The 13,953-nt window shown below is 44.5% G+C and overlaps 1 protein-coding gene across 1 annotated transcript in view; it reads right to left on the minus strand.

The window, feature by feature from the left end:
* The window catches only part of LRRC1 (leucine rich repeat containing 1), a 134,967-nt gene that overhangs the window by 36,181 nt on the left and 84,833 nt on the right, over positions 1-13,953 (minus strand). The window contains exons 3-4 of the mRNA NM_001205469.2: positions 12,657-12,735; positions 8,571-8,660 (exon numbers count right to left, since the gene is read on the minus strand). Of these exons, the coding sequence (NP_001192398.1) occupies positions 8,571-8,660; positions 12,657-12,735 (169 nt within the window). The remainder of the gene's footprint in view (positions 1-8,570; positions 8,661-12,656; positions 12,736-13,953) is intronic.

Raw genomic sequence — 13,953 nt, forward strand, 5'->3', positions numbered from 1 at the left:
AAATATCATTAAGAAAAGAAAGAATAAAATAAATTTAGGTGCCCCCAAACAAACAAATGACAGTATACTATTAAACCATTAAAATATAAAATCTGGAAACATTTATGGCAATACTTTTCAACTAGGATGAGGGAAGTATTTACATATCCACGGTATTTCCACTTTTTTAGTACCAGATTAGTATTTAATAAGAAAACTCTGGTTACAAACTTCCTTATGGCGGTGTTGCTCTAGAAAATTTTCTAAAAATCTTTCATTTTATTTTTGGAGCAATAAATATTTACAGAAATTCCCAGGCCTCAAAAAAAAAAAAGTATTAAATACAGTAACAGTTTTCAAAAAGACTGATTCTTTTCAGGGAGCATGTACTAACAGGTCACCATTCCCAAGGGCAGCAGACACAAAATCACACCCACACGCTCGACTTCAATCTGCCAGAGAACCCAGGGCTTATCTGCTTGTTCTACTTCTATTAGCAAATGGTCACAACCAAGTCTTTATTGATGATAACCATTTAGTGACTGACCACTGGGTTTTGGGCACCATTCCAATCTATTACACATATTTCTTCTTCTTAAAGAACGTTATTCTTTGAGGAGGAAATTTAATTAAATAGAGATGTCTAGATATATTTAGGCTAACTCACCTTTTTTCTGATGGTACCAGTTTCTTTAACAGCCAAGGATATGGAATCTCATGAAGCTAGATACACAAAGTCAAACAGAGCAGCTTGCTCACGACGAAGGCAGAGGCTTCCCAGATTCTCACATTCTCCCTGAGCTCCCCACCACCCCGACTCCACAACACCTGGACGTCTTGGAGGCTCTGGCTCTGTGTACCTGCTTATCACCAGGTGCCAGTAACTGAGATGAAATGATCTTAGCACATTGCTGGTGAGGCTACATTACAGAAGAGTTCCTGTAAGAATAGCATAGATCCATTTCCTAGGTATGGCATCATCCCTCAGCAGCACCAGGCTTCTTCAAGTTTGCCTAACGTCCCTTCTTTTTTATTATTTTGATACATTTCACATACTATAATATCCACTTTTATAATGGGTACCATTCAGTGGTTTTCAGTATATTCACAAGGTTGTACAAACATCACCATGACCTAATTCTAGAAAATTTCTATCATCCAAAAAGAAACTTCACATCCATCACAAGTCAATTCTTTCTAGGAGGGGTTTAAAGAGGTCTTCATAAAGCCCAAATATGCCAAAAGTTTCATGAATTAGAAAATGAGGGCTGGGGAAGGGAGGAAAAAATTCATGTGCTCAGCAGGGCATCTGACACCAGAGGAAATGCAGCTTCCTACAGGACGAGACCAAGTTCAAACCCCACCAGTGAGATACACACACACACACACACACACACACACACACACACACACACACACCCCCTGCTCCCACCATCCCACCCTATTCTTACCCCAGTCACAGGCAACCCACTAATTTCTGTCCCTATGAGCTTGCTTCTGCTGAACATCTCATCTGAATGAAATGGTACGGTATGTGACCTTGCTGTCCGGCTTCCCTACTGAACACGTTTCCTAGGTCCATCCACACTGGAGCATGTGTAACTACCTCATTACCTTTTTATGGCTGAGTAATACTCCATCACATGGGAACAGCAGATTTTGTCTATTGGTTCCTCCACTGATGAAAATCTGAATTGTTTCAAATTGGCTATTATGATGCTTCTATGAACATTTGTACACCCATTTTCTATAGACATGTGTTTTCAGTTTTCTCGGGTAAACATGACTAGCAGTGGGACTTCTGGGTCATACAGTAATCACGTTCAACTTTTTGAGGAAGGACCCCCTCCCTTAAATGAGGGCTGCATCCTTTTTATTGAAGTATACTTGATTTATAATACTGTGCTAAGTTCAAGTACACAGCAAGTGATTCAGTGTTACATATATATATATATATATATATATATATATATATATATATACACGCACACATGCGCAAGTCACTTCAGTCATGTCCTACTCTTTGCGACCCCATGGACTGTAGCCCACCAGGTGCCATGGGATTCTCCAGACAAGAGTACCAGAGTGGGTTGCCATGCCCTCCTCCAGGGATGGAACCCATGTCTCTTTTGTATCTTGCACTGGCAGGTGGGTTATTTACCACTAGCACCACCTGGGGAGTAGTGTGTGTCTGATTTTTAAAAAGTATCATTATGGCTGCACAGGCTGTTCATTGCTGTGCAGGGGGCCTCTGCTGTGGCAGACCATAGGCCTAAAGTGTGTGGGCTTCGGTAGTTGCAGCGTGCGGGCTCAGCTGCCCCATGGCATGTTTGATCTTGGTTCCCCGACCAGGGATCGAACCCACGTCCCCTGCTTTGGAAGGCAAGTTCTTAACCCCTGGACCAGCACAGAAGTCCCAGTAGTGAGTATCTATTCAGCCCAATCCCCTGATTTATCCCTCGCTGCCTTTCCCCTTTGGTAACCAAAAGCTTGTCTTCTCTGTCTACAAGACTGTTTTTGTTTTATAAATAACTCCATTTGTACTATCGTTCAGCTTCCACATAAAACTGACACATTTGTCTTTCTGTCTGACCTGCTTTACTTAGTTTGATAATCTCTAGGTCCATCCACGTTGCTACCACTAATCTCAAGAAAAATGTTTTCACAAGCTCAAAAGGCTCTTTTGAGAGGAAAGTTCATTTACACTTTGTACCAATGTTTCAAAACTTCTTAAAGTAAATTCATCTTTCCTGGCTTGAGCAGTGGAATCTTCCAGGTGTTTTTAGTGATAGTAAAAAGTCACTGTCACTTGGCACTGTTTTCAAGAGCATATCTGAAAACTCAGTTTTACTGAGAGAGTTTTCATAAAGCCCATCCGAGACCTAGAATTCTCTCAAAGGTCTACGAAGGACCCCCTCCTCCCCTGCCGCCCTTCTGCCTCACTGGCACCTTCAGTGACAAAGCCCTTTACTTAATTTTACCCCAACTCTTTCTAGGAGGGACTTAAAGAGGTCTTCATAAAGCACAACCAGGCCAAAAGTTTCATGAATTAGAGAACGAGGGCTGGGGAAGGGAGGAGGAGATTCATGTGCTCAGCGGGGCATCCGACAGCAGAGGAAATGCAGCTTCCTACAGGAGGAGACCAAGTTCAAACCCCACCAGTGAGACACACACGGGCAGATGACTTACCCCACTTTACAGACAAAGCTAACACAGCGTGGGTTGGCGCCCTGTGCTCAGCGAGTGGGAGCTGTAACGGGACAGGTGTGCCGAGGCCCCCACCCCGCCCCCGCCCCCCTGCACGCCGGCAGCACCCCTGCCCCCGGGTCCCCGGGTCCCTCCACCACATGGAAACCAACACAGCTGCTCCTGCTGATCGTGGGAACCAGCTCTAAGCTTTCTGGCAACAAAAGCAGAAAGGGAAATGTGATAAATGTTAGAACTGTTATTAAAAGGAAGAAGCTTACGGTTCTCCCAGTGAGGCATTTTTTCCCCTAAAAATACGTATTTTTTAAATCTCTCTGTAATACCTCCTTACCTGGGGGAAAATAAGCAACATCATTTGGTAACAAGTATTCTTCAGTAGGAGGAGGGCATGGGAACCCACTCCAGTGTTCCTGCCTGGACAGACGAGCCTGGCGGGCTACAGTCTGTGGGGTCGCAAAGGGTCGGACACAACTGAGCGACTCACACACACACATTTTTCAGGAGACGGTTTCAGAGAAACAGGTTCTTTTCACAGTTGCTTCTTCAGTCAGCTTTTTATAGGAACGATACAGCATTCAGCCCAGAAGGTGACTCTGCAGGGACAGGCTAACGTGGTCCCAGCACAAAGCTTCTAGAGCCCACCTGGACCATCTGCGATGTCCGTCTGGAGACCAGCAGCATGGAGGAGGGAACACCATGCGTCTCATCCATGAATTTGCCCAGCGCGTCAGAGCCACAGCAGGGTCGGTCCAGACACAAAGAGGGACTCAGACCCAGAGCTCCACAGCTCCAGGAGACAAGGTGGACCCAGTGTACATGCCAACCACACACACACACACACACACACACACACACACACACTGCACTAGCCTTCTGTGTGTAGACAAAGGATCCAGTGCTGAGCGTGCGGGCGACCCAGGGATCAGGTATCTGTGAGTCTGGGATCTCTTTCATCTCTCCTAGTCACTAGGGAAGTTTTCACAAAAGAGCTAGAACTTCAACCACTAAGTGGGGGGAAACCTCAGCCAGTCTGGATAGTGAGCAGACAGGTAAAAATTTTTTAATTCACTTTCGTGAGAGGGTTTGAAGTGATCTACAGCCCAGTGAAAACTCCTGATGCTACAGTGAGCAAGCACTGCCAAGCGTCTGCAACAGGTCACTGAACCATGTTAAACACACATGCAGCAGGTTTTTAAATGCAAACATTACATGCAACACAGATACAAAAACATCAGAAGCTAATAGCAGAACTGTGCTGGTACAAGCAGGGAGGGGCTAGCAGGGACCACCCACCACAGCCTGGTCCATACTCTCCACAAGAGCCGGGAAAGACTTCTAGAAACCCCTGGGGACCCAACACGGCAGAGTTTGAGAATCACTGGTCTCTAGCTTAAGTGACTCCCAACTATTCTGTTCTAAAGGGTGGTCCCACACATTTAAGAGTAAATCCTTACACTTATATTTATTGTAAGATAGATATATAGATACACTATGTACCCATATATAAAATATAAAAAGAAAAAAAATAAGTAGAAAATAAAAACAAAAGAAAAATATTCTTAAATATTTTATGAGAGATACAAAAATCTTTTGGGCTCTCATTAGTGAAAGCAATGAGACTGAAAATACTATATTATGTAGTAAATACTCTGTTTTACGTTTAGGAACAAAACTGACCCTAAATGATTCACTTTGATACTTGTTTAATGGTGTAACAAGGGAAAAAGACACCTCGCAAAGTCACACTGATCCAGGGACTTTGCTGGCAGTCCAGTGGTTAGGACTCAGCACTTCCACTGCAGGAGGCTCAGGTTTGATCCTTGGTCAGGGAACAAAGATTCTACATACTTCAGCCCAGCCAAGATATTTTCTTTTTAAGTTACACTGATCCAAGAACTGTGTCATCAACTGCACTTATTAAATCATTCATTAGTAATTTTAAAAAATTTCTTCTGATTATGGAAAGGTCTTTGCTGAAATTCAGCTGATAAAGTCCCATCATCCCTGACATCAAACACGTGTGTTCAAGAAGACTAATCAGAAAGTGTATTTTTAACAAAGAGGTTTTTTAATTAACAAAGAGGTTTTTAAACACCCATCGAAAGTCAGTTAGTTTCCTGCTTTCTTGTTAAATGCCCTTTCCTTTGAAGGGCCAAGTAATTATGGACGGGCCATCCCAGAAAAGGGCCAGCAAATCTGGGACACTTTTATTCTAGTGACAGAAAAATGTATACTTTTGCATGAAGTAGCTGGTACACCTCTTGGTGGCTTAAAAGATTTTCATGATCATTCCTCATCTTGTTACAAAGTATTGCAAAGATTCTACTGCTGGAGAGCCTTGCTTCATCCCAGTGAGCAGACAATGGTTACCTGGCTCAGAGCCACGCCCTGCAGGAATGAACCACCTGTGCCATGCTGGCTGCTGCTCATCACCAACAGCTGATGCTGCAGACTCGCAAGAACCCAAACAGCGCACTCAGCAATTCCCACGGCAGCAGCTCAAGCTCCTGTGCACTGGGGGGGAACTCACGGGAGCCCCACAGAAAGTTCTATATGAGAAAGACACGCAGCGAAACGCTACCAGGTAAACCAGCGGCTCAGCTTCCACACTGGACAGCTCTGAGCGTGTGTGGACGACACAGCATCTTTGCAAAGCAGTGACAAACGGTGAGGACAGGGAAGAGGAGAGGCCACGGTGATCTGAGAAGCTGGCCTGGTGCCCATCAGGTACCCCCCTCCCATGGCACGGATCTGGGGATGTTTCAGAATGCAATACAAATATTCAGTCTTTCAAAGTATATGACTACTTTTTCGAACAGCCACTAGCTTGTTAGCAGAAAAATTTTTACCAAGCTGTTTGGAACTGCCTCCTTAACGAGTGGACTGTTAGGTGCCACAAGGGGAACCAGGACATAGTCACTGAGGCTCTCAGGGCCGTGGGGGGGAGGCGGCTATCCCACGGTGATGCGGCAGGGAGTTGGGGAAAAGCAGGCCTGGGACCAGAAGAGCCAGACTCCAGCTCCAGCTCTGCCCTCAATGCCCAAACGCCCTCCAAACTGCCTCTTGGCAAATCACACAGGAGGGAACAGGGTGCCCTCGGTTCCAAGGTCCTGCAAGGCTGCTTGTCCTAAAGGCTGGGCTCTCTCCCCCAGGCAGGACACCCCCATCCGGCCCTGGAGAATTCCACAGCTTTCTCAGTTAAGGCCACCTGTCCAAGCCAGGCGCCGAAAGGAGAAACAGGGTTCCCATCGTCAACAGAGCCTGAAAGGACCGACAATGAGGTGTCTGCCTCATCTGACCAAACCGGCAGGGTAACTCACGCCCGGCCCTCCACTCCAGCATCCACAGGGACAGCGGGGAGTATCCATCAGGTAAGTGGCCATTCAACATCCTTTTCGTGCTTTCTGCAGCACCTGCTATTTGTGCCCTGTTCACAATACCATCCTGTCACTAAGAAGTTTTCTGGTTACTAAATATTTAGTTAAATGCTCCAAAGCAACCATGTGGGAATCCTTTGGGAAACTGCAGAGTCCCTCCCAATGAGGAAGCGCTAAGTGGCTTCAGTCGTGTCTGACTCTTTGAGACCCTATGGACTGCGGCCGCCAGGCTCCTCTGTCCATGGGATTCTCCAGGCAAGAACACTGGAGTGGGTTGCCATTTCCTTCTCCAATGCAGGAAAGTGAAAAGTGAAAGTGAAAAGTGAAAGTGAAGTCGCTCAGTCGGGTCCATGAAACCTGTTTAAAAACACACAAATGAGGAGATGGACGGAGCAGCCAGCTGGCCAGCCAGAGCAGGAGAAGAGGGGAGGAGGGGCTCAGAGAATTAGATTCCAGAGACCCTGAGGGCAGGAGGCGGGCAAGGTCAATATTTACATGGCTAGTGTATTAATTAGAAATCCATGAAACCTGACACAGCACGAGTGCAGGGCATGATTATTGACTGAAAGTCGCTCAGTCGTGTCCGACTCTTTGCGACTCCATGGACTATACAGTCCATGGAATTCTCCAGGCCAGAATACTGGTGTGAGCAGCTGTTCCCTTCTCCAGGGGATCTTCCTGACCCAGGGATCGAACCAGGGTCTCCTGCATTGCAGGCAGATTCTTTATCAACTGAGCTATCAGAGAAGCCCATCTTAGCATGTACTAAATCCAATGATTGCTGGAACACTTTTCAAATATGCATATTAACAAAAATACAACAACAAAAAGTTTCCATAAAAACATCATAATGACTGCTTTCTCCAGCACAAAACACTGCGATTTCCTCCACGAAGGGTGCCATGAACTCGCGGTGCTGGGACCTTCCTGTGTCTATCCTGTCCCAGAGCTAAAAGGGTGGAGTTCTTAATCATCACATATGCTGGCTCAGGGTCCAAACATCTGCATGAACCGCAGAGAAACACAGGCCTGCAGGTAGAAACGGGGCAGCCAGCCGTCTCCCTCTAGCAAGGAGGGGACACGGTGGACTGCAGACACCTGGGAAGAAAAGCCTTTGCAGAAGAGACCCAGATACACTGCAGTTCCCAAAAAGCGAGCTTCTGTTTCATCTCAGAACTTAAGCAGGACAGGTAAGCATGAGAGAAATCGTTTATAACAGCCACACACTGGTCCACGAGTGCTGGCCGGCAAGGTGGGCTTTCAAGTGGTCAAGCATGAGCCACCGGCCTGCTTCAAGCCACCATCCATCCTGAAGGGATGGAGAAGACCTGCTAAGATAATTCCCTCCATCAGTTCATCTGTGGGAATGTGCAAGAGAACAGATTCACCAGCATACAGTTCCTTCAAAGGATCCTACACTTCTTGCCATGGCCATGCTCCCTGACCTCAGGAACCAGTATGGGGACTGAGCTGGGCCAGTCCCCCGCCCGCCCTGCTCCATCCCCTCCTGACACAGCCTCGCCACGCCTCGCCCCTCCCCGTTCCAAGCCTGCTCTCCAGACCACCACCCTCGCTCCCTGTCCCCAGATCCACGGTGCACAGCCTGTCAGACACAGCTGCTGTATAAGGCACAGGCCATAAGTTTTCAATGAAATTACTAGGAGCAGTCATTCCTAACAGGATTTAATAACCACCTATATGACACACGCTGCTTCGCTTCAATTAACTACTCTAGAATCCATCCGTTTATAGAGAAACACTCCAAATAAATTAGGTTCTCCACCAGTAACAAGAGGCAGCATCCTTTTTAATTATTAAAATTCAGGGGCAACTGGATGCAAAACACACAGAAGCTGGTTGTGGTCTTTCCTGAGGGGAAACTGAAGACTGGGTAAGCAGCTTTCTGAGTAGACGTAAAACAAGAGCCAAAAAAGGGAAGGAGGTGGAGTTGATATAAATGCCCATTCACCCTGATATAAGCAAACTTCACATAAAAACTTAACTTACTTGCCAATATTTTCAGGCAGAGACTGCAGTGAGATGTCATTTACGGAAAGACATGTCAAATTCTGTAATTCAGGAAAGCTTTCTGGCAATCTAAAAAAACAACAAAAAATGTTATAATTGATAAAGAGAATTGCATATATGGTGTATAGTGAACATAATTATAATGATTTCTTCTTCTATTTGCTGATTGAAATAACCTCCTAAAATTACATTATATGTGGCATGTTTCTTGTCTTTCTAACTATAATGAAAAAAAAGTAAGGACTTGGTTTACCTGGCAGTACAGGGACATGATAAATACTTGTGGATAAAGTGATCCAGAAATAAAGAAGGAAGAAATACAAATTGTAAGAATAAAGGAGAAAAAGTGTCGTGAGCCTACTGAGCACTCTATGAAAGAAAACGGTAAAAACTTGCTGCAGTTGGAGGTGCCTAAGAGTGAAAACACTTTATCGATTAACAGAAAACAGAGAGAAATCTTACCCCACAAGATTATCATAAAACGTAAGACACCTGCTTCAGGTTTTTTTCCTGTAGCTTATAATACCCAGAGCAAAGCTACAGATTACTTACAATTAATCAGCTGACAGCCAATTGCTACTTTCTTAATATTTTTCTTTTGATTTGATCTAAGATGCCAATCATGTGAGATGATTATATGTTTCACAACATTCTACACAAAAAAGAAATTCTGTATACTTCTCTTAGACTCTACTGAACAGAGAAGATTCAAAATAAAATTATTTAAATACTTATAAAGAAAATTTACTTTCAATATTCCTATGGTTACCAGTATTTGAGGCTTAAAAAACACCAACTGAAGGCAAAAAGATCTCACTGCATCTAAAATGCTGAAGGTCCTTATACATAAACCCGCTAAGATGGAGAAGAGAACACATAACTCATTTTTTTGCAGGGGGTAGTGAGGGCTTCTTGCCTTAGTGATAGCCTCTAGATTAGAGTCTTTCGTTTCTCTCCTCTTTCTAGATTCCTTTTTTAAAAAACAAATCCTATGCTGTATGACGTTTAATATAGAGAATAATATGAGAGTATTAATGAGGGCTTTCATAATCGATGAAATACATTCTCAGGAATGGTTTTTACAAAGTTGCAAACTCTTCCACTGTGGAAAATTCTGAAAAGAGATGGGAATACCAGACCACCTGACCTGCCTCCTGAGAAATCTGTGTGCAGGTCAAGAAGCAACAGTCAGAACCAGACATAGAAAAACAGACTGGTTCCAAATAGGAAAAGGAGTACATCAAGGCTGTATACTGTCACCCTGCTTATTTAACTTACATGCAGAGTACATCATGAGAAATGCTGGGCTGGATGAAGCACAAGCTGGAATCAAGATTGCCAGGAGAAATATCAGTAACCTCAGATACGCAGATGACATCACCCTTATGTCAGAAAGTGAAGAAGAACTAAAGAGCCTCTTGATGAAAGTGAAAGAGAAGACTGAAAAAGCTGGTTTAAAACTCAACATTCAAATAACAAAGATCATGGCATCTGGTCCCATCACTTCATGGCAAATAGATAAGGAGACAATGTAAACAGTGACAGACTTTATTTTCTTGGGCTCCAAAATCACTGCAGATGGGGACTGCAGCCATGCAATTAAAAGATGCTTGCTCCTTGGAAGAAACGCTATGACAAACCTAGATGGTGTATGAAAAAGCAGAAATATTACTTTGCCCACAAAGGTTCATTTAGTCAAAGCTATAGTTTTTCCAGTAGTCATGTATGGATGTGAGAGTTGGACCATAAGGAAAGCTGAGAGCTGAGTCCCTTGGACTGCAAGGAGATCAAACCAGTCCATCCTAAAGGAAATCAGTCCTGAATATTCATTGGAAGGATGGATGCTGAAGCTGAAACTTCAATACTTTGGCCACCTGATGTGAAGAACTGACTCGTTAGAAAAGACCTTCATGCTGGGAAAGATTAAAGGCAGGGGAAGGGGATGACAGAGAAGACATGGTTGGATGGTATCACCGACTCAATGGACATGAGTTTGAGCAAGCTCTGGGAGCTGGTGATGGACAGGGAAGCCTGGCATACTGTAGTCCATGGGGTCACAAAGAGTCAGACACGACTGAGTGACTGAACAACAACAATAACCTCTTCCATAGTGTAATAGAGGTAAGTTTTTTTTTTAATCTATAGTTCAAAAGATGCAACTTATCTGTTCTGAATTTTTTCCAGAAACTATATATATATATATATATATATATATATATATATATATATATATATATATAATTTTAAAACTAGCTAAAATGATCTTAAATGTAAGGAAAATATATTTTTAAGTGGCTGGTTTGCTTTTTTACTGGCTGTTAACATTAAGAGTCAAGCTAGTGATGTGATGGGCTATGCTGAGGAAGGCCAGACTTACGGTGGGGAGGGAGGAAAGCTAGTCTGAGCTGTCACTCAGTGGCTACATGATCCTAAATGGTCGTTCCATCTCTTGGAGCCTCAGCTGCTTCAGTAATTAAATCCGTAGGCCAATCCTAAATGGTCGTTCCATCTCTTGGAGCCTCAGCTGCTTCAGTAATAAAATCTGTAGGCCATGCTGAATAATTGTTGCTGCTGCTGCTGCTGCTAAGTCGCTTCAGTCGTGTCCGACTCTGTGTGACCCCATAGACGGCAGCCCACCAGGCTCCCCCGTCCCTGGGATTTTCCAGGCAAGAACACTGGAATGGGTTGCCACTTCCTTCTCCAATGTATGAGAGTGAAAAGTGAAAGTGAAGTCCCTTCAACTCACAGATTCTTAACTCATAATTCTTAAAAGAACACACCCGCCACATTAAAATGGCTCTCCTTCAAGAAACCTGGTAAACAAGAGGCCAGGGTGAAAACTGAGTAAGGCCTCTTATGATGCAATGTGTTCTGATCCAGAGTTTTGAGATGATGGTAAAGTCACATGTCGGCAGACATGAGGGGAAAAAAACATAAGAAACAGAAAAGGGGATTAAGCAACTGAAGAGTTAACAAAAAGCTTCCAGCCAGTATAGTGAGTGTTTCTCAGCTGCCTAACCCAGAAGCTGCCTTTAGCACAAGCAGCTCAGTTTGGTTCCACAAACACTAGTTGAGGGTTCTCTCATTTCCAGAAAGGACAGCAGGGCAGCAGATACAAGCTAAGTGACAGAGGAACACAGTCCAGTCCAGGGGCCTGGGTCGGAGTGATCACTCACATGCAGATTTCCAGCGTTATGAGAAAAGTACCCAGAGAGCATTACAGAGCCCAGAGGAGGGGCCGTGGGAGTCACCAGGAAAGGGTCCTGCAGAAGTGTGATGCGTGGGCTGCATCTGAAAGGTGAGTGAAGGGACTGGCAAAGCCAAAACAGAGGGGGAGGGAAATCGAGGACCAGGCCAGAGAAGGCAACTGAGGGAAGTGAAGGCCGGAAGGCAGGCCGAGGTCAGACAGAGGGTGGAGGAGACTCACAGCACGGTAGGGGCTCCCACCTGACATCGTGGTGGGAGCTGCAGAAATGTTTGAGGAAGAGGGACAACCACACGGACAAGGATGGTCAGGAAAGAGGATGAGACGTGACGACAGTGGTGAGTCAGAAAGCAATCGGGCTGGAGCTTACTAGAACACTATTTTCCATAAAATAAGCATTATTAGTAACATAAAACTGAAATTCAAAGGAGAAAAAACAGAATTAAAGACATACTTACTTCTTAAAAATAAGCAGGTACAGGAAAAACAAAGTGAAATAGGGCATTCTCCATACCCAAGAAGACCCAAGCAATTTTGAGATAGATGACTCCCAAGTTTTAACTTAATCCCAATTTTTCTAGACACTTTAAAAACAAACAAAAGGAATGGAAAGGAAAAATACCTTTCTTTCTTCCGAGGTTGCTTAGAGTCTCGAGAAATCTTAGAAATGGGCCCACGTGGCCCAGAGACACCCCTGGGACAGACTCCAGAGAGCTGTCCCCGCACTGCTGTGTGGGCAGCAATTCAGTCACCCTGGCATCACAGGTGCCTGGAATCCACCGGTCAGTGGGCTCACAACTGAGCCAGGAGGGAAAAGGTGCCTTTAGTACTATGGTCAGAAAAGCAAGCAGAAAGGTTACCTAGTCAATGGGTTTCCGCTGAAGTCAGCGATCTGTAGTGCTTTACAGAATGAGATGCTCTCTGGAATTTCAGGAATATCTGCAGAAGGAAAGAAAACGTCTATCATTGACCACCGTTGTTAGCTGTTTCCATCATCCTCAACGTGGACCAGGAGGTATCTGCACACTACTACCTCTGCTCAAATGTGGCGTGGATTTCCAAAACACTTTTTCTACGTTTATATTCGCTTTCCCGATACAAGATATAGTCTGAACAAAAGCATATTCAAGCAAAACATTAAAAACAATCCCCTCCACCAAGTCCCATCACCTCATCAAAAGTCACTGTTGTCATTCCCACGAGGCTTTTCAAACCCCACTAAGTGTTCATACGGTTTCATCAGTACAAAGTATGCTAAAGTATGCATTTTTTACATTTGTTTATTTTTAATTGAAGGACAACTGTTTTACAATATTGTGTTGGTTTCTGCCACACATCAACATGAATCAGCCGTAGTATACACATGTCCCCTCCCTCTTGAATCTCCCCCCACCTCCCACCCGTCTAGGTTGTCACAGGGCACCACTCTGAGCTCCCTGAGCCATACTGCAAGTCTCCACTAGCTGTCTATTTTACATATAACGTAATGTTCCCATGCCACTCTCTCCATTCACCCCACCCACTCTTGCTCCCCCTGTGTTCACAATTCTGCTCTCTGTGTTCACAATTCTGCTCTCTGTGTTCACAATTCTGCTCTCTCTGTCTGTGTTCACAATTCTGCTCTCTCTGTCTGTGTTCACAATTCTGCTCTCTCTGTCTGTGTTCACAATTCTGCTCTCTCTGTCTGTGTTCACAATTCTGCTCTCTCTCTGTGTTCACAATTCTGCTCTCTCTCTGTGTTCACAATTCTGCTCTCTCTGTCTGTGTTCACAATTCTCTGTCTGTGTTCACAATTCTGCTCTCTCTGTGTTCACAATTCTGCTCTCTCTGTGTTCACAATTCTGCTCTCTCTGTCTGTGTTCACAATTCTGCTCTCTCTGTGTTCACAATTCTGCTCTCTCTGTCTGTGTTCACAATTCTGCTCTCTCTGTCTGTGTTCACAATTCTGCTCTCTCTGTCTGTGTTCACAATTCTGCTCTCTCTCTGTGTTCACAATTCTGCTCTCTCTGTCTGTGTTCACAATTCTGCTCTCTCTGTCTGTGTTCACAATTCTCTGTCTGTGTTCACAATTCTGCTCTCTCTGTCTGTGTCTCCGTCACTGACCTGCAAGTGGGTTCATCAGTACCATCTGTTTCCATCTAGATTCCATATATATGA

This window comes from Bos taurus, chromosome 23 (assembly GCF_002263795.3).
Source record: "Bos taurus isolate L1 Dominette 01449 registration number 42190680 breed Hereford chromosome 23, ARS-UCD2.0, whole genome shotgun sequence".
NCBI classification, from domain to species: domain Eukaryota; kingdom Metazoa; phylum Chordata; class Mammalia; order Artiodactyla; family Bovidae; genus Bos; species Bos taurus.